General features: G+C 36.7%; 1 protein-coding gene across 1 annotated transcript; it reads right to left on the bottom strand.

Annotated features, from left to right (window-relative positions):
- Positions 1–177: 177 nt before the first annotated feature.
- Positions 178–22,206, bottom strand: zgc:162200 (uncharacterized protein LOC558638 homolog). Its single transcript, XM_058784589.1, has 10 exons — positions 22,040–22,206; positions 20,239–20,536; positions 16,196–16,408; positions 13,591–13,743; positions 11,325–11,768; positions 9,320–10,180; positions 8,451–8,630; positions 5,322–5,473; positions 3,111–3,438; positions 178–1,403 (listed from the first exon to the last, which is right to left on the bottom strand). Exons 2-10 carry the CDS (start codon positions 20,476–20,478, stop codon positions 1,398–1,400), a joined length of 2,577 nt encoding a protein of 858 aa, XP_058640572.1. The 5' UTR covers positions 20,479–20,536; positions 22,040–22,206; the 3' UTR covers positions 178–1,397.
- Between the last annotated feature and the right edge of the window lie 25 nt (positions 22,207–22,231).

Genomic DNA, 22,231 nt, shown 5'->3' with positions numbered 1-22,231 from the left:
CCAAAGGCAATATTTTTCATTTAGTTTAAATACTAAAATAACTATACAACTAAAATGTATGTGTAATATATATATATACATATATATATATATATACATTATATATATATATATATAGACAGACATATATATAGACATTTCAAGTCATCCTCAATAAGACAAACATAATACAACAAATACACGAACATTGAAATCTTTATTTTTTCAATACATATTCACAAAGAAGATCTGATATTGCATGGAAATTACCATTCTGTAGGGCTGAACAATATAATATAAAAGAAAATCAGGTTAAAAAAATTAACAGAATAAAAATACAATAGGAAGCTTCTTTTCAATATGGAAATATCATGAAAGACGGAGATGAAAGTGTTGACAGGCAGGTCGACACAACATCTTACAAACACACACACAGTTCTGACAAGAACAGTGAAATATTATTTTTAACAAAACAAGCCTATTGCTGGGAATGTAACATTATCTGTACATACATGCATAAACAAAAGTCCATAATTAGTCTTAAAACAATCTACACCCTTACCATTAATTCAATAAACAAAATATTAAATCAATTATCTACAAATTTTCACTCAAAACATCAGAGTATTAAGGCACAATTTTAAATCCCATTACAATTTTCCCTAGTCAATGTGTTCCCTTTGACATGAACACAACCATTACAAGTTTACCACCGTCCTATTTAAAAATAAATCCCATTTGTCTAACAGTGCTGTTGGTTAACTGTGTTGTAGGCAGAATAAACTGGCAGTTTGGTAATTGTATTTATTTATTTATTTTTGCATGAGCTAATTAGCAGCAAAAGTCTTTGTATCTATGCATAGTTGATTGTTCTGTTTACTGGTTGTGTGCGTTTGTTTGTTTTTTACTTCACCGTAGCGGTCTTTAAAGGCCAGGGCAAGTTATATGTCAATAACCAATAGTGGAACTGCACAACTGGTCAGTTATACCAGATGAATGTCCTCCATGATAGCTAAAAATTCAGTTTTTAATGGCTAAAATCAAAAGCAAGGTGTTTATCTATGGCTCGTATAAGAAAAGGTCTGTCACAGCCAGTTAGACTAAACAATACTGATCTCCAAGCGTTTTTGGTTTGGTACATGTGTTCATGAATAAGGAAAAAATCTGATGGTATGAAATGACTGTGTTCAGCTTTCAGTATCTTGAAGCTGAACGACTTGATCCAGACAAACGGAAGACAACCATATGGAAAAGAAGGCGAGAGACAAGGTGGAAGGAGAGGCACGAGAGACATGACGAGAGATCCAATGAGGTGAGGAGAGGATGCTGGGACAGGTCTGCAGGGTAAGGGTGTTCATGAACTGGGCATGAACATGGTCCATGTGTACTGGAGCACAGAGGGAGACAGAAGGAGGTTTTCATCTCTGCAAAGACAGTGAGACACAGTAAGTCAAATGTGTTCATTCATACAAATGCCAAATGCTGAGCTGATATTAGAGATGGGAGAGAATAAGAGAAGAAACAATGACAACAGACTGATTTAAACTATGAAGAAAATGGAGAAATAGTATGGTGGGAAGCATAAACGAACATCTTGGGTTCGAGACAAGCTCAATTACACATAAAAATTGCAAAAAGACCGATATTGCATCATATACGCCCATTTCAAGTGAATTTCCACCAGCATGTTTCTTCAAATTTTTATTTTTATTTTTTTTTTGCATTATGTAAAAGTACCATATCATTTATTCGTGATATTAAAGATTTTTTTTAGTTGGTCCATAATGGTTGATATTGCATATTTAATTAACGCTCATTTAAAGTAAATCTTTAATAACACTATTAATTTCTAGTAGTATAAATCTCAAAATGAATATCCATTTTCCTGCTTCACATCATAATGCTGTGGTTCCTAAATTAACATGCAGCATTTAAAATGACAGATTTTTAGTTTTAATGTTTTATCTATTATCTTTTTAGACAAAATGTTAGTTTTGCCAATCATCATTTATTAGCTATAAGTTAAAATAATTATTAAATAATTATAGACATTTTTATATCCAATCTATCAGAATATCATATGATCATGTGACACTGAAGACGAGTAATGATGCTGAAAATTCAGCTTTGCCATCGGAGTAAAAAAAAAAAAAAAAAAACTGATGCAAAGAATCTGTGACAGACTAAACACATGAGAAAGAATTAGTGTTTTTAGTGCTGTGTTTCTGAACCTCGCAAATGTATGTTTTTATAATCGCTTTATCAGAGTTGGTTGTAAAATTGTGTTACTTATGTGATGGTCAACAGCTGAGCAGTTATGTAGCTCTGTACTTCGTCTGGCGTGTGTAAGTGTGTGTTGACCTTTTTGCTGCATCGACACTTCTTTGCGGTTTTCTGAGTTGATCTTGTTTCCCCTTAATCTCACGACTAGGATTAGATGCAATTTCCTCATCAAAATCATGACACGAGTTTGAATGGCTCGCTAACCTAGAGGATGCTTTTGTCCTACAGGAAGATTTCTGGTGTTTATCTGATGGACTGTGTGGAGTGGACTGATCGCTAGAAGATGTTACACTCGATGCTGCCCGAGGGAAAAATTTTGATTGCGTCGTAGACGCTGTATTTGAACATGCAAAGCGACTAAAAGAAGCTCCCTCATCAGATCGAGATTTAGAGATGTTAGACTGCTTTTTGAGAAATGTGCGTTCTGCATTAGACTTTTTGGAAGGTTTTAAATCATTCTCCTGCATTGCAACTTTGTGTCTTTTTTCTGATCCATCAGTTCTACCTGATTGTGTATCAAGGGCTTCGACTGAACGAGAACCGCCTTTGCTCACAGGTGCAGATGCACGACGTGTTTTAATAAACGTGTTACTGCGCAACGGTGCTGACACTTTCAGGCAATTTCCCTGTGATTCGGTAACTTTGGGCTGTCGTGACTGGATAGCAAACGGTCCCAACCCTCCAGTAGAGTCATCTAACGAGCGAGACGAACCTGACCCATAACTACGGACGAAAGTAGTGTCGCGCACAAGACCGACAGATGCTAAACTCTGCGTGGACGTAGAGGACTCGGGTTCGTTTGAGGCAGAAAAAGACGAGCATGAGGAAGAAGTGGAGGGCGCTCTTACGGGGCTGCAGTGAAGGCTGCGTGAGAGCGCCCTCATGTGGCTGCTCTGCGGGCCAGCAGGCACTAGCACTGGACTGGAGCGTGGACTGCTTCTCATGGGGCTCCGCGGGGCTCTGCCTGATTTGGAAAGATGCTTGGTCCGGGAGTGGTGCGGGCTGCCACCGTTACTGAGAGGGAACAGAGTGGGCTCCAGGTCCTCCAGCCGCTGGGTCAGTGCCAGCTTCTGCTGAATGGCCATGCGGAGGAGAGAGTTGAGCGTCTTTTTCTCATCTTCAGCGGCGGCGAGCTGTCTCTGCATCTCATCTAGCTGAGTTACGTACTGGTCACATCTGTAAAAATGATAAGGATACAGGAAACAGGAATGGAGATACATATAAAATGAAATAACAAAAGAATAAAAGGGATTACTTTTTGCATAAACGCCCCTTAAAAAAACATTTTAGTTTTTATTAGAAACTGATGCAAGAATGTGTAGAATAGACTTTGTTGTCCTCGTGAGAGCGCTACACACACACACACACACACATACCCACACCAGACTGAAAGCCTTTGATGTTCGAACAATAAAATGCTTCACTTCTGAATGTTTGAGTAAAACCAAATAAACCAATATGTCGTTTGACCTTGATAACTAGTAATACTTGCAAAGGAAATCATCACTATTATTGCTCATACTTTGGTTAGTGATTAGTATGAAACTTTGGTCTGTAACTTAGGCAGTGATTGTGATACAGACATGACAGACCAACTGTTTTTAATCTTAAAAAAAAAAAAAAAACATACAAACGGTTTTAGTTTTTCTTTTTAGAAAAGAAGATAAAACAATTCCTTTCACATCAAAATGATCAAAACAAAGATATAGCAGTGAGCTCTTTTGACTTTGGCCAGTAACCAATTTAAACGTTTGTGGTCAGTTTTTTTAAGCAAATAGCAAGGATGCATTAAATTGGTGAAAATGACAGTAAAGACAGTAAAATTGTACAATGTTACAAAAGATTTCTATTTCAAATAAATGTTGGTCTTTGATGAACTTTCTATTCATCAAAGTATCCTGACAAAAAATGCACCATTTCCACAAAAATATAATGTGTATTATGTACAAATGTTTTAAAATTCATAAGAAATGTTTCTTTTGCAGCAAATCTGCATATTAGAAAGACTTCTAAAGGATCATGTGACACTGAAGACTGGAGTAATGATGCTGAAAATTCAGCTTTCATCACAGAATAAATTACATTTAAAAATCTATTAAAGGGTTATTTTAAATTGTAATTATATTTCACAATCATTACTGTTTTTACTCTATTTCCAATTCTTACTGACCCCAAACTTTTCACAGATCATGCAGGTTATCACTTTATTTAAAGACAATAAATAACATGCACATAATATGAAAAGAATTACTGAAATCATTAAATAATTGTGAAATTAATCAACTGATAAAAAGTGTTTCAAGTTATATGGTTGGTTGAAATATTAAAAATCTGCATTTATTTCAGGTTAAATTATTCTAGATGAAATACCACACAAGTTTGTTTAAATGTTCTAAGGAGGTCTAGATTTTTCCTTTTACAGTTACTTAACTGAAAATATTATCCTCGCTTCCACTGCTCTCTGTTCCCTTGACACTTGATCTATGACTTGAGCTCTAACTGAGCTGCTGTTGTCTGCACACGGGATCAGAGAGCATGCACGTTAATCAGCATGTGAGAGGAGCTCGTGAGAGACCGGGCCTTGAGATTATAATCTTATTAGCTTGCTCTTAAAACAGGGTCATGACTGTCTAATCTCTGTGACTCGCTATCCAAACACCTCGCATATGTCTTTCTACAAATGTAAACATAAACACTGCCTGCATCTCTTTCACCACAGTTTATGACTAAAGTCTCTATAAATCCTTACATCATGTCAGCTGACGATTTATGTAATATCAGACAGCCCAAGATTAACTATCAGCAAAAATTATAACTGAAATTGATCGGTTGTTCCTCAATTGACAAGGGAAAGTTGGAACTGGGAGAATCAACTTCTCCCATGAACTTATTTGCACTCTATCCATAAATCAAACCAGTTTACAAACAACCAGTTTAACCTTAAAACCCCTAACATCACTCACTGGAAATGAGTTATGTGCTGCACGAACAATGACCTGAGAAACTCCCACGGCCTGTGAGCACACAAAGAATTTGACGCATGTGTAATCCCATCATACCTGCTTGCGAACATGACGCGAAGGGAGGAGAAGGTGGCTGCATCCTCCTTCAGGGCCTTCAGTTCATTTCTCAGCTTCATCATAGTCTCTGTCACCATGCTCTTCTCAGTCTCGTACTTTGTCTTCAGGTTGGTTAAAGCCAACTCAGCCGTCTGGGAAAAAATTTTAAAGAAGTCATGTGATCTGATTTAGAGCCCTGCACGGGCCTCAAATATAGGCCTTAGCCTGGCCCTGGCCCGAGACGCTCAGGCCCTAGCCCGGCCCTTGTCTGACATCTTATCAGAATTCTTGGCCCAACACCGACCCGAGCCCATCTGGTTGTCCTGTGGCTGCCGTCGCATCATCCAAGTGGATGCTGCACACTGGTGGTGGTTGAGGAGTGCATTTTTTTGTTTGTTAAACAGGCCTATATATTTTTGTTTAAAGTAAGCCGTCATTTTTGCTCATAAAGGTAAGAGTAATACATCATTCGGAACTGTAAAGGGTCTACTTTTATTTGTGTGCACTCACAATATCAACAAAACGTTGTGCTTTTCTAAAATAAAGAAAGTACACATGATGCGCTTTCTGCCGTCTCAGTCTTGAACAGGAGCTCTTCACAAAAATTAACCAAAACTCAGCGAATACATGCCTCACAGACGAGATAAATATATCTATAGAAAGTTTTAAATTACTACTTAAAATAAAACAAAATCGAAAATAAAAACACTTTCATTATGTAATCTGTAAAGATGCATTTCTGTCTAAAGGCGCATACAATGAGATGGCAAGTTAGGATCAGCAACTTCATCCTTGCGACACTGACTCAGAAAACACTAGTTTATTAATAAATAATTCAAAAATATCTCCTTATTATCCCTAAATACTAAATATAATACTAAAGTTTATAAATTGCATTTCTTTTAATTCTTGCCAGTGTTTAAACCATTCAGTGCTTGCGCGCACTCCCGGGGACTGCGCTCATGCACACTCGCAGCGCACACACATAATGCCATGCAGGTTCTCACACACACCCACCCACCCACACACACCATTTGCATTGTGTATGCGGTGTGTATATTTTCCGCGTTCATGTTAATGGATTATAGCGTTCATACTGCACATGGTTGCGGTCCGGCAGTGCATTCCAGAAGCAGCGCAGCACTCGTTTCCACTGCACGCACTGAATTAAAGTGACAGCGCATTGTTCTTTATGAACCGTAGGATTGCTCGTAAAAGATTTAAATGCCAAAGAAAAGGCAGTAGAGTTGCCATTCTGTCAATGGTAAGTTATAATTTAGAATGTTTGTGATAATGTAAGAAAAGTAGTTTAAATGTTTTGTCACTTGCTTGAGCAAGTAAATGCAAAAGTAAAAAACATTGAATAATGTGTTTCTTATATTTATTGCATTTAAACATCTATGAAAGATTGTATTACTGTACCGTGTAAAAAAGAATCACAATGCTGAAAAAGCATTTTAAGTAACAATGTTTGGATTTGAAATCAAAATAATGGATAAATGTTGTGTTTGTAGTAAACAGCCATGGATCGTGAAAAAAAAAAAAAAACAATATACAAAAGTTGACCTAACTCAAAAAAATAAGGCAAACTATCACAATCAACTTAAGTTAACTCAACTAGCAACCGACAACTTAAAGACTTTAGTTCATCTAATGAATAAAAGTCAGTTTACGGAGTGTTAAAAGATCTGTCAGAGCAACCAAATATTTTTTTACATTTAGCAATGCTAATCTTGTTTTAACAATCCTCTTTTTTTGGGATTTATGTTTATTTTCAAAGCCTTCTACATAATATGGGTAGTATTTGCCTCTTAAATCTAAAGGCAAACATTTATGCTGATGTACAAATGTATTAAACAAGTTGCAATGAGATGCACATATACAGTACCTCAGCACACGATTCTCAAACATGGTGAGGATCATAAAATTTTAAATCAGTAAAAATATGAACTCTGATCCACATGACAGCTAACTGACAGTGACAACAACAGCAGCAGCATAAATTAAGCCAGTAAAATTTAAAACAATGATAATATTTTAATAATAAAGAACAAAAAATGTTTTCAAGCTGCAATGCATGGTGGGAACTTGTGCAATATTGTTCAATGTAAAATTGTTTGTTAAAGTTGGGAGAACATTTGGATATGATGTGAACAAATACTTGAGTATCTAAGTAAGGTAAACAAAACAATTTTTGCTAGCAACATGTTTAGAGTATTTTTGTTCAGTTCACACACAAAAAATTAAACTGACTTCTACTAAAAATACTTTGCTCAGGCTACTTTTTTTTTTTTTTTTACATTGGTTAGTAGCTTACGTACCGCACATGGACTGCATATGCACTGCAAACGGAGTATGTGTGAACCAGGTGTAAAAGGCCCATCTCACATACAGCTCATGAAATCAGGCTTGTGCTGCGTGTAAGCTATTGTGTAACAATTGCACGATTGTCAAAACAAAAATGCAGTGCATGATCAAACGTTTAGGTGAGATAAATATATATTTTTGAAAAATGTCTAAAAAAATGCCCTCCTCCACCCCTCAAATTAAAAAATCCTCTCTCACAAGAGTTACCTAAGAGGGGAATTCATTTTCAAAAATGAAATTCAGGCCCTGAATAAATGTCTAAAAATCCTGATTGGATCATCACTATAAATAATTCTACATGATAAAAAGAAGGCTTTAAAAAGATCGGTATCGGTGATCGGATCGGCAGATACTGCTTTCTGATCGGAGCACCCCTACTACATAGAATAAAATATGGTACATTTCACACAACTATTCAAACAGTTCGCAATAAACTAGCCAACCTATATTTGGCCATCAAGAGTATCAGCAATGGTCAATAATGATTCCTGCTTGAAGATTTTAGTATCTTCTCTGAAACCTACTGACATCCTTGTCAACGACAATGTATTTTTTTTTTTTAAATATTTCTAGTAAGTGTCTACTGCTTTAATTGGATGCAATTGAAGCAGTTAACCATCACAACTGGCTACTATATTGATAGTAATACAAACTGAAAAGCAGGGTTTAAAATATAAAAATTAATTTTATTTTTATTAGACCTTTAATGACATTTTTACTATTCAGTATTCTTTCAATATCTTGCATATCTAACAACTGTACCTGTTTATTGGCCTTTAGGACAGTTCTGAGCGTGGCTATCTGCTCTCTCTTGGTGCTCAGGAGGGACTTCAGTTTTAACACTTCCTCAATCAGTGCCTCTGTGTCACGGTCTGTTTCAATGCTCCCTCCTGCTGCTGGAGAGGACAACATGTTACGCTTCCTGCACAGTTCCACTGCCACCTGGAAAGGTTTCAAAAACAAGTACAAATAAAATAAATAAATAAAAATGTATACAGCACATTTAAACAAAGTCATGGTGACTAAAGTGCTAGACAAAGTGAATTACAACAATATAAAATGCATGACATACATATTAAAAAAAAATAATGAACATAGTATAAAAACAAAAACATTATGTCAAAATGCCAATAAAGCAAAACCTTAGAGTTAGATTTTGATATTGCCATGATTTCAACATTATTTTGTTTTCTTGGATTGACTAAAAGCAAAAGTGATCTGAATTTTGTTAAAACAGATTCAGGCATCCTAAGGCAGCCTGGTCTAATCGGTTCATATTTTCATGCTTTACCTCCTCCAAAAAAAGCTGCTTAAAGTCTTAAATGAATGTTCCAATGATGAGCTATAATTTTATTCAGCTGTCTTTATTTAAGGAGCATTTGAGGTTACATTAAAATGAAATTTGTTGTGTGTACATTTCCTTGTATTACCTTTTAATTTTAACTACCATAAAGAGCGGAGACAAAGGTTGGAAATTAGGAACTCAAAACAGTTCAAAATGCCCTCCAAATTCAAGATAAGGGAGCAATTAAACCTATATCTAAGCCTTTAGGATTAAAATGAGTTGGGAAAAGAAAATTAAAAGTGATTAAGAAGTGACAAAAGTGTTTCGGACCCTGGTTCAGACATACCTGTAAATGTTTAATCTGGCAGCGTATGACAGCTACCAGATTACGCACATTGTTTGGGTCCCTGAAGTCTAGTGTAGGAGACCCTGGACAACTTTCACAGCTAGATGATGTGTCTCCGCTTCCTCTGCTGCCCAGGTCCAACACTTCACCAGACCGCCTGTGCCTGCGGAGGGATCCGCGATAGTGGTGCGGCTGTGAATGGTTTTGCGTTCTCCCCGCTTGTGCTACTTCACGATAGTAATCCAGTGTAACGCGACTGGGCGTGAGGTTGTTACAAACACACACATGATGGTAAAGGTTGGCCAGCTCCTCAGAGAAGGCTAGAAGCTCCTCCTGCGCAGCACTGAGGTGGCATTCAGAGTCAGTGGCGACCTGCCGCGTGGCACCAATTTCCCGTTCCAATTGTCCTATTCGCTCCTGATCCTGTCGGCTAGCAGCGATACACTGTCGTATTTTATCAGCGAGTTCCTGTGCCTCACCCCTCCAGCGTTCTTTCTCCTGCTTGTAGCGCTCCTCCAGGGCTTTGGAGCGTTCGCCAGCCTCTTTCAGCTCCTCATGCAGACAAACAAGCTCCTCATTTGCCGCTTGCATGCGGCACTCTAGTACCTCTGTGCTTTTTGCATCCACTTCATAGTAGCTGATGCCATTTTCGGCTTCTTGGTTCTGAAGAGACCTAGGAGACAGACTCATTCCATTCTCTCGTTCAGCAGGCCTTTTCAAGGCAGTACTCTGAAGGGTCTCCAAACGTTGGGTCAGCTGTTCCATCTTCACCTGTTGCTCACTGAGAGCATCTTTAGACTGAGATAACTGCTGATGGAGGTCATGCACAGTGCTGCTCAGTGTGGCTTTCTCTCTCTCCACCTGGACATGGATACACAATATGGGCTCTTAAAAACAAGTATCATGAAGATTTATTCCGACTGACTAATGCAATCCAAGCATTTTGGATAAACAACAACACTCGAGAGAAACTTACTAAAGACACTAGAACTAAACAGTCTCTTAAGGATGGACCACTTTAGAATGATTTACGCTAATTAAAGGTCTTGAAATTTCATTCAAAAATATTTTGTAGGTTTAGTAAGAATGTCATAAATTATGAAGATCACAGCACATTGAGTAAAACCCAGTATCTTTTCCCACTTCCATTCTCTCTCTCCTAACTTTCTATACAACAAGGATAGAAAGGTCAAAAACATAACTTAAAAATAAATAAAAATCATTGATTATACATTTTAAAAAGAAAAAAGAAAACTGGACTATCTGGGTGGGTGAAATACACTTGTTTCTTAGTAACTGACTTGATGGTACAGTACTTCTGAACAGGAAGTGGTATGAAACAGGAAGTAGTATTCATCTGTCAGATGATGGTTTCATGCATGAAACTGCTGAGTTAAAAATGAGAAACCCCACATGACCATTTTACAGGCATTTACATCACAGGGTTTGAATCATTTAATCTTTCGTCTGAGATTAGATCTGAAGAGATGAACATCAGCCAATATGAACCTCACTGGCTCCACTGATTTATAAACACTGTCAAGAATAATGAAACCAATGTCATGGATGTAAATTTCTGAGAACTTGGTTATATATATATATGTAGAAAGTTCTTTTAAATAGTTTTTTTTTTTTTTTTAAATTGACAGGTATATGTAGTAAATCTTTTACAAAAGCAATAAGCCCAATGATGAAATTAAATTCATTGTAAAGTACCGATTTATGTAGCCTATTGCTATATTACAGGTTGGCTGAGGTGGTCGAGTGTAGAATTTGCAATGCAACAGCCAATCTATTGTCAAAATAAGAAAAACATGCATCGGATACCCAATTTGCATTTTTAAATTTGTATGTCAGTGTATGCAAAACAAGGTCAGGAAGGAAAACACAAAAACAGACAAATAGTAAAAAAAAAAGTGTCCAGTAATGAAGCTCTGATATGGAAAAGCTGCAACAGCTCATGAAGTAAGCGAGGAGCATGTAGGATGTAAAGAGGTTTCCTCACCTGCAGCAGTTGCTGCTTGAGTTTCTGGCTGTCTGACAGGTGCAGCTCACTCAGAAGATCAGCCACCAGCCCAGGCGCCTGAGGTCTGAGGAACACGTCGCTGTTTCTGGGTGTGGAGCACATGTTTCTCTCCATCCCTTTGGAGTTATTATACCCACTGTCCATCTCCTCCTCTCCTCCCTCTTTGTCCTTCTCTCCATCCCGGCTGTCATTCAGCTGTAGCTCTAAGTGGCCAAAAGAGTCAAAGGGATTGAGGGTAAGGGTGGTGAGCTCTCGTCTCAGGCTGTTCTTCTGCTCCCTCTCCTCTTTCAGGGCCTCAAGTGCCTCGTCCAGCTGATGCTCTGCAATCTCCCTCAAACGCCCGGCCTCTTCTAGCTGTGCCCTCATCAACTCCAGCTCCTCATCTTTATGGGTCAACTCCAACTTCACTGACTCAAACTCCACCTGTGGACAAAAATGTAAAAGTTTAGAATATGATAGTCTGTCTAAACCTAATTGTAGTAGTAAAGCTCATTTACTTCATATTACTTGTTGAAAAGCTACGTATAAATATTTCAAAGACTTGAATATTTAGATTGGATTAAAAGTTAATACTACTTTATCGGTTTGAACATAAAAAAACAGTGTTTTCATTATTTACATATTTACATTTATTTAACATTTTATATTTATATACATTTATTTATTTACCATTTTAAATTAGCTTCTATTTTTATATTTTTTGTTTTAATTGTAATTAATAATCATTTAATCATTATGCCTTTGTCATTGTTATTAGTTTACATATATTTATGTTTATTTCAGTTTTATTTTAGTCATTTTAATCACTTCAACTTTAACTTGAAAAACTGTTACCATGAAAATTAACTAAAATATTTTTACTTTTAATATTTCTATTTTAATTTTTTAGCTTTATTTTGGTTTCTGAAAAAAAAAGACCAAGACCAAGACTGATGAAAAGACCAAGAAACTACAATTTTTACTAGGGTAACTAGAAGTCATACACTGCAACTTTCCACTTGTCTGCATCCTATGTAGCTTCCTTCCCCCAAAACATACCAGCACAGTACTAACTTGTTAGGCTGGATTAGCCTGCCTTTACTGATATGGCATCATATAACTAATGACCACAGAAATATACAAACAATAACCATAGCATTGACTGAAAACTAAATCCCACTTCTATGAACACAGATGACAAATTAGAGTAAACAAAGCCAGATCTGTATCCACTTCATGACATCACAGCTTTTGCTGGACTATTACACCACTCTCTGAATTCACCCAGGAAATGACACCCACATTTACATTAATATCACAGTGTATAAACAACAGAACTGAATAACTAGTTCAATGCTGTGCATTTTGGAAGAATTAATATCAAAATATCTCTAAACCAATTTAAAAGAATAATTCACACCCTCATATCATCGAAGATCTTGGTGAGTTTGTTTCTTCTTTGGAATAAATTTGTAGATTTTTTTCTCTTTTTCTGCTTTTTGAACTCTCATTCTCAAGGCACCCATTCACTGCAGAGGATCCATTGGTGAGCAAGTGAAGTAACACTAAATTTCTCCAAATCTGTTCCAATGAAGAAACATCAACAGTACATCTTGGGCACCATAAGGCTGAGTAAAATTTCAGCTAATTGTCATTTTTGGGTGAACTATTCCTTTAACACCAAACAGGTTCAACTGTTAGCATTCACACAGTGTCACACTGCTCACAACTTGCTGTTAAATTCTTTTGACATCATGACACATATTTGTGAGTTAATTCACTATAACTAGTCTAGTTATTGAAGTCAAGGTCTTAAGGACATCTCAGCTTAGCTTATTTGTTTATTTACTGTCTGAATTCACCCTGAGAAAACCGGTTTTTAGTCCAACAGGGAAGGTGTTCCAGCCTCTGAGTGTCTGTGAGTATTTATGCGTGATGTGAATAAAAGCGTTCTCGTGTGCAGTCCCACAGAAGGAAGGCTTTGTTAAAAATCAGCTGAGACTGAAGCACTACAACAGAAGTGTTTGTACTGCCGTAACAGCAGCTGCAAAAAACACATTCAAAGTCACAAGACATCTCCAGCGAAGCACATTCCACAAGCAAAGACCTAAGTCCAGCAAACACTACAAGAAAGTGCCTAATGTTACATGTTGAATTGCATCAGAGGGTTATGACGACATATTTATGGAAAAAGTTTTATATTCAATAAATACAGAAAACAACACCACAAACAATGCTTAAATATGACATCTGCATTCTCACACACCTGGTTCTCCTTAAGCACTGAGACTTGTTTCTGCAGGGAGATGTTCTCCTCTTCCAGCTCACTGTTATCCTGAAGCTGCTGCACCTCTCGAGTCTTGTACTCCTTCATCTCCTCTCTCATTCGGGTCTTCTCCACCTCCGAGCACTCAGACTCCTAAAGTCAGCAGGAGTAGTCAGAGAGGGGAAGTCCATAAAAATAAAAATAATAATAATAATAAACCAAAGAGAAATTAGTTCTGCACAATTACAATTACATGGTGGTAGGGCTGCAAAAGGGCAGAACATTTCCGGAAACTTTACATGGGAAATATCGTAAATATTCAAAGTTTGAAACTTACCAGGAATTTATGGGAATTTTGGGGAAATTTATAAAACGATCATATACAAACATAAATATATATATTTTTTTGATCATAGGCTCACATGCATGCAAACTAATACAAATTTTAAAAATGACATTTTTTGATTTTTTGGGGGGAAGCTGTGATGCTTTTTTCAGGATTGATGAATAAAAACTTATGAACAGTTTATTCAAAATAGAAATCTTTTCTAACAATATAAGTATTTGCTACTACTTCTTAAAATTAATTTAACACATCCTTGTTGAATAAAAGTATTAATTTATTTTTTTTAAAAAGGGAAAAGATACTGACCTCAAACCTTTGAATGGTAGTGTATTGTTAAAAAAGGATTTCTATTTTAAATAAATGTGTGTTTTTTTTAAAAACTCTTTATTTAAAGAATCCTGAGGTAATAATAATAGGTAATAATAATAATAAATAATATTAAGCAGCACAACTGTTTCCAAAATTGATAATAAATAAGCATATTAGAATGATGTCTGAAGAATCATGTGAAACTGAAGACTGGAGTAATGATGTTCAAAATTCAGCTTTGCATCACAGGAATACATTATATTTTAAAGTATATTACAACAGAAAACCATTATTTTAAAATGTAATACCAGCAATACTTCACAATATTACTATTTATTTTCTGTATTTTTGATCAAATAAATGAACGCTTGATGAGCAAAAGATATGCAACGTTTAAAAACATTAAAAATAGTAATGTGTCCAAACTTTTGATCAGTACTGCACTTCTGTATGATAACAGAAAACTTGCTAGCAGAAGGAGCATCACAGCTTGAGCTATATAGCACATAGCCTACCTCATAAACTGTCTAGCTACTGTATAAACACTTTGTGGTAATTACTAGTTAAACGTGAATCCCATAGATGAAATATATTTAGAATATCAAAACTTAGATGTAGTCTTTGGGCTCAAATGCAGAAAGTGCGGCTTCAGAGAAAATGGAGGGGAATCCCCCTCTTAGGTGACTAGAGGGGATTGTGTGTGTGTGTGTGTGGGGGGTCATTTTTAGACTTTTGTTTTATTATTCTCACCTAAATGTTTGTTCAGTCAGTGTATTTGTTTTTACTATGGTATATAGCCTAATTTAGTTGCACAGTATTATTACACACAGCACAAGGAAGTTTTAAACAATCTTTTGTAATATTCATATAATTTATATGAATACTTACCAAGATGGACATTTTGATATTTTGTGTGCAGGATTTAAGAAATGATCTGTGCATGTAATGGTAGATAAGCACAGTGCATGTAGGGGGTGTGGCCTCAATAGCCCTGCAGTAAGCAGTGTGCTGTGTGCGATTGAGCAATGTGTAGGGTAGAAATTAAACTGAAATTGCATTAAATCTGGTTGTTTTAGCCAAGATTATGCTGCAAGATTTTGTTCTCAACTACATTCAAGTTCCCAGTTCCTGCAATTTTGCAAATTTCCAGTTTATTCTCATTAATTCCCGTTAATTCCCAAGGAAAGTTTCCAGTCTTGAAAGTTCCTGGAATTTTACAATCCTACATGGTGGTAGCTTCATAAAATTCTGCAGCTTTAGTGTTTATGGTCTCTTTGTTCCATTTAATACAAATTCTCTAAAAGGAAAGTTCACACAAAATTAACTGTACTGTCTCATGACTTAACATTTTACATCTCATTCCAGACCTTACTTCAGAATACAGGTGAAGTTTAGCAGTCCCAGGTGCATTTTCTCATACAATTAAATTGAATGAAATCAGCCACTGACATCAAACCTAGCATGACACATTATGACACATGCACTATATTTTTGCAGAGACTGCAAGCCCATTTAGAATTGGAAACAACTCATTTCTCATTAGAGGGCAGAACATTTTTTATTATTAAACTTAAAACTTACTTCGACTAAAAAGTAGAAGTTATTTACTTTGTCCAGTTCAATAAGTAGTTCACAATGGCCTCGCTTCTCTTCAGGCTGACACTGAAACTCAACCCGGTTTTGTCACATGATCAGGCCTTATGAAAACAAGGAGTCTTATTTCCACTTTTACTTTGATCAGCGAGCGAGCCAGAAGAGTGCATATTATTCAGCGGCATTTCAGCTCAGAACATTTCATTTTTCTGTTACACATAAATATTGCTTGTTTTCGAAAATTAATCTCATTGTACAGTTCACATAAGAAAGGCAGTAAGGGTTTCATTGGTCTTGTGGTTAGGAATGCACATTTTATGTAAACACTAGCCTTCTGATTGATGGTGGTGTATGTACCTTCTTCAGCTGAGTGGAGAGGCCGGCCAGTCGCTCGTTTTCAGCCGAGGTGTTGGCCAGCATGACACGGGCCTGTTTAAGCTCTGCCTGCAGCTCATCCATGCGAATCTCCATGGCTGCCTCTTTAGTAGCCGACTCCTGCAGGAGCCTCTCTTCTCGACTTTCCCCATCTGCGGCTGCACGCTTATGGCTGCTCACAGAGTCTGCCAGAGCCTGTAAACATATACACATACATCAATCAAACACTCATCTCCATCACAGCCAAGACACTGAGTTACACTAGCAGAGGTTTGGCCAAGAAGAAACAAAACCATTTAGTTAACTGGCTAAATGAACAAGCAACGCTGACACAATTTACGGCCCCTCAGCTACTTTGTGGGAATTTCTGAAATTCTTCAAATGAGAACAGCAGAGCTGTTGAAAGTTAAGTTGTCAGTCTTTAATTATTTTGAGTAATTTGTTTACTCACCTAGCCAATAAACAACAGCAACGTATTGAGAGCTAGCGAAGCGAAACTCTATACTTTACCCATGACACTACATTACATTCCAGCTTTACTACCAACCAGAGGGTGTAATTACAATGCGTTTAGTTCATGCTAAGGCCACAGGGTTACACATTATTTTAAGGTGTCCTTGTTACAGTGTAATTATATATTTAAAGTACTGAAAAATATTAATTAACTACATGTACTTACTATATGGTTAGGATTAGAGTTTGGCTTAGGGTTACTTGCATGTAATTATGCATAATTTATTGTAATTATAATAGTAAGTACACGTAATGTTAAACAAGGACACCAATAGTGTTGTAGCACTTGGACAAATGGTAACAAACGTACACCAGATTTGATCACACTGAACTCAACTGTTACCAGATGAATCAGCACTGGCCAGGTTGTCATTAACATAGCCACACTCTTTTCTCTGAACATTATAATTTGAGTCATGTGAGAACATGTGGGAAAACCATGCTTGAGCTACTCTATAATTAATGATGAAAGGCAGACAGTAGAGGGAGAATTTATACCTCAGGGGAATTTATACTTCTGCTCAGTAAATATAAAAGAATGTCATGCTTTTTAAAAAAATAGTTCACCCAGAAATGAAGATTTGCTATTCCTCATGTCCCTCAAAATGCATTCCTTGCGTGAAACACAAAAAGAGATGTTAGAATATCTCAGCAGCTCTATTCCATACAACAAAAGCAGAAGGTGAAGTATAATGCCAATGTAATGCACAAAAGTGGTCTATGGTTCTGAAGCCATGTGATGGCTTTGTGCAAGAAACAAGAACCAAAAGTTCACTGCAACTGAACACAAATCAGTGTTACACTAGTATCATTAAGAGACACTATTATAGCCTGTATTCATATTTTAATTTCATATTTACCATTTTCATTTTTCAGTTAAAGCTTTAGTAATTTTTTTTTTTTTTTTTGTAATTTTTATTATATAGTTTATATAATATACAAAACTAAATATAAATGAGAAATGCTGCTTTGGCATCTAGCTGAAATAAATAAATGTAAGTTTTCTTTTATATTTTATTTTCTATCAGTTAACACATTTTTCAATAGTTTTAGGTTTAGTTGACTATAAAAAAAAACCCTGCAAATCTTCAAGAGCTACAAGAGCTCTCAAATCTAAACAACACACAAAAACCAATGGCCTTTGGCTTCAAAACACTATTTTTGTAGCCACTGTACGGAATAGAGCTGCTCAGACATTCTGCCTCACATCTCCTTTTATGTATGAGGATAATGAGAAAATAATATTGGTTTGAAACATAGGGATGCAGTAAATGTTTCTTTGTGGATGAAACATTTCAAAGAAAAGTTTTATTCAATTAACAGAAATATTAATTAGTAGAATCCTGGAGGACTAAACATGAAATGACGATGCAATGTGTACATCTCTAGGATGTTACAACTGTCACACGCTTTTTTTTTCTAGCACACCAGACCCAGATCTGTGCACCCCAGTCATCTCACTCTACCACACTCACCTACTTTGCCAATTTCATGCTCTACTAATCAGACACAGAGAGAGAGAGAGAAATACACGAGCCTAATCTTCATACCAGAGGGGCGAGTCCACAATGTGCCTCATATGTGAACTTCACATAAAAAAAATAAAAAAAAGAGTGACATATTAGCTGAAGTTGGCAAACCAATAATATGTGCCCATAATAATGCCCTCAATGTGTTGCTAATTTTGAATTATTGCAAAAGACTAAAAGCATGGATTTTGGGGCACAGATTTATGTAATAAATCGGATAACAAAGAGAGCTAAAAAGGCCCATGCATGCCAGGCTTACAGCCTATTTTTTTTTCTACTTTGGCCATGGACCACATAGACTGATGTGTCTGAACAGTGCTTTATTAAAACTGTCCTAAAATGGTAATGTCCAAACAAAACAGCAATGTTTTAAAAGAGATCCCCTTAATCTCAAAAATATAAAGAATTCTAACCAACGCTAACCAAAATAATTTTTTTTTTTTTGGTTGGTTGGTTGTTATTTTATTGGGTAAATGACAACCTGGAAAGTCTTTACATTGCTCTCAGCTAATATTTCAAAAGGACAAGGAGATGGGACAAAGATATTAATTAATTTATTATTTCAGCCAAACAATTAAATATTATCAAAATGCTTACATACAGGCCACTAGATCAAGCTTTTTGTTGGCTTAAAGGGATAGTTCACCCAAAAATGAAAATTCTGTCATTATTTACTCACCCTCAAGTAGTTCCAAACCTGTATGAATGTCTTTGTTCTGCTGAACACAAAGGAAGATATTCTGAAGAATGTGGGAAACAGAGCAGTTCTGGGGCACCATTCACTTGCATAGTATTTCTTTTCCTACTATGGAAGTCAACGGTGCCCCAAAACAGCCTGGTTACAAACTCTCTTCAAAATATTTTCCTTTCTGTTCGGCAGAACAAAGAAATTCATACAGGCTTGGAACTACTTGAGGGTGAGTAAATGACTCATTTTTGGGTGAACTATCCTTTTAATGAATCAGCAAAACTAAACCATTTTCTTTTTTGCCTTCATGTGCCTGCAGCTGTCAAGCAGAGGGATATAAATATCCAACTAATTTTGTTTTGTCCCCTGGGTCCCAAAGAAGTGTCCATGTCATGTAATTAACATTTCATTTAAATATCAAGTTTTGATTTCTACGTTGTTACATAAGATCTGCAGGGGAAAAGCACAAATTTAGCCATTAAGCAGTACCATCATAACCAAATTGAGTGTTCAACCTAAAATGAAATGAAAAATTCTACATGACACTGACAAACAGGGAAAACGGATCACTGAGAGTAAAGCGTACTACTGTCCAGACAAAACATTTGAGTATGCAAACTATCCATCTGAAAGACTACAAGGATATGAATCACACAGGGAAGACAATGCTTCAGACTATTCAACAGAAGAAGGGCATGAGACATATCCCCAAGCTGACTGTGTAACAGCTAAAAGACGTGTCTTCACAATGCTTGATTGTTATACAGACAAAATCTCTTCATGGGGAAAAAAAAGCACGCAAACTTGAAAAAGCTAGGAAAAAGCAGAGAAACCCATACTATAATAACTCTGATGTGTGTCCAAAATGGACAAATTCATCTGTTCTCAGAAGCCAACTTGAACAGGTTGTGATATGCCCTCATTCTCAAAAATGATAAACAAAACTACTTAAGGTAATAGGAAATATGACCCAGATTACATCTGATACAGGTTCACTTGCCTTAATAATAAACATGATTTCTGCTGACCACAAATGTATTGTGTGGCGAATTATTGGCTGTCGTGTGCAAGGAACCATAGAAATTTAAGAGAAATTTAGGCGCCAAATACTCTTGCCTATGCCATAATGAATCATTTAAATGAATAAATTACAAATTCTACTACAGTAAACCATTTTGTGAATCACTGACTGTAAAAAAGAAGCTCCTTGTTTCATGCAGCAATTCCTCAATACTTTAATTTAACCTTCTACCTCTTATTTCCTTCTTTTTATCTCTGGCTCTCTATTGACTGACCTCTCTGAGTTGTTGCAATTCCATCTTCAGGGCTTCATGTTCTTCCTCCAGCTGGCTGTGTTTGATCTTCAGCGTAGCGCTCTCCTCCAGGACGGCCAGGCCGTACCGTGCAGCCTGTAACTTCTCCTCATTGGCTTCCTGGAGTTCTGCCGCCAGCCTCTCCACCTCTGCTTGAAGCCCCCCGTCTCCTTCTCCTCCTCCTCCGATCCCCTCCAACTCTCCATCACCCTCCTCTAGCATCTCTGCCCAACCTCACGCTCCAGCCGAGAACAGATACTTCACTCCGGTCTCGTCATGTCTGCGAGAAGACAGATGTTAAGGCCCGTTCACACCAAGAATAATAGAAGAAACTATAAAGATAAATGAAAAGTGCTTATAAACCAGTTCTTGATTTAAGATTTAAAGGATCCCTGTGGTTTACCACTTAAAAAAAAGAAAGAAAAAAAATGAAGACATAATATTAGTATCGTAATTTTAGTTGTAACATAAAATTTTATTATTATTATTTTTATTAATATTATTACAGAATTTCTCTAAAATCCTAGATCAAATTTTTTTCCTGTGATATTACAATAATAATATAATAAAACATTTGTCAAATTGGGAAATCCCTGGAAACCTGGATTTTTTTAAATCATATTTTAAGTACATTTCCGCTATAGTTTTATTGTATTGGGAAAGAGCAGCTCTGACATTGTGCTAAACATCTTTTCTGTGCCACAGAAAAAAGAACGTAGTATGGGGTTGGAACAGTGTATAAGTGGGGTTGTGAAGTGTATAAGATCATTATCAGTCCTAACGTGACGAACCGATAAGCTTCTGCAAAACCTACTGCACAGCTCAAAGTCCTCAGACGTAACATTATTATGAGATTATCAGAGCTACTAATCTGGAATTCAATGAGACGGTCTCGCACCAGACCAGCAGGACACAGTCGAATGAGATTTACTCCAGCAGCTTAAAAGACTGTTGCACTTTCACTGTGGCAGGCAGTATGTCATCTAATGATACGATGGTTTCCACATGGATTGTTGTAGGGACAGCTCACACAAAAATGAGAATACGCCATCATTTACTCAACCTCATGCTATTCCAAAACCACATGACTTTCTTTTTACTGAACAACACTCAAGGAGAACAACAGTCTGAGTCACCATTCATTAATAGAGGCGGAATTGTCATTTTTGGGTGAACTGTCCCTTTAACAGCATTCATGACAGTGTAAACAGAGCGTTTCACAGTGACAGTTCTTCCTTTTATACTGCCTCACAGAGTAACATATTAACACAAGCAGTGCCAATTTTTGGATTCAGTTTCCGGTTTTGTCAAAAAGCGTCTATATTTGGTGGTTTATTGACATCAGCGCAGGAAGTATTTGATTACACTTCATTTCAATACACGAATTGGGTTCGTCAAGCTACGAAAGCTCATTGTTATTAAAAAAATGCATTGATATCTAAACCTCGAAGCTTTTTAAAGGGGACTTTGAATGTGACAAAACACTATATAAGCTAACGTTAGTTTGTCAACAGTTTACTGTAGCCACAGTGCTAACTAACATAATAAACATTACGGTATTCCTGGCTTTAGCAACACGTTACAAGACACACTTTCTAGTAATTGTAATAGTGGCAACTGTTGCCTAAAAATGAGCAAAGGTTCATTTGCTGAAGTATCTGTATAGGCTCATAACACCCGCCTTATTTCTTCAGTTGCTACAAGGTTAGTTCGGTTTAGCTGTGGCGAAACTGTCAGCTGGCGGCGGACAAAGATAAAAAGGTCGCTTTTAATCGTTTCTTACCTTTATATTTAGTTGACAGAATCACGAATAGACAGAAGAAACATGAATTTGAGCTCGAAGGAGATCAGCCCTTTCCTCGCGCGCGCTCCAGAAGTCAGCCGTTTGAATGAATGCACGAGCACAACTCTGAGGTGCTGCTAAACAGCCAATGACGCGCGTCCACTTCCGCCCGCTCCAGTGAACATGCTGCAG

Source organism: Onychostoma macrolepis, chromosome 08, assembly GCF_012432095.1.
Source record: "Onychostoma macrolepis isolate SWU-2019 chromosome 08, ASM1243209v1, whole genome shotgun sequence".
Classification (NCBI taxonomy): domain Eukaryota; kingdom Metazoa; phylum Chordata; class Actinopteri; order Cypriniformes; family Cyprinidae; genus Onychostoma; species Onychostoma macrolepis.
Note: the sequence above shows the minus strand (reverse complement) of the source record. Positions and strands in the feature narration are given on the sequence as shown.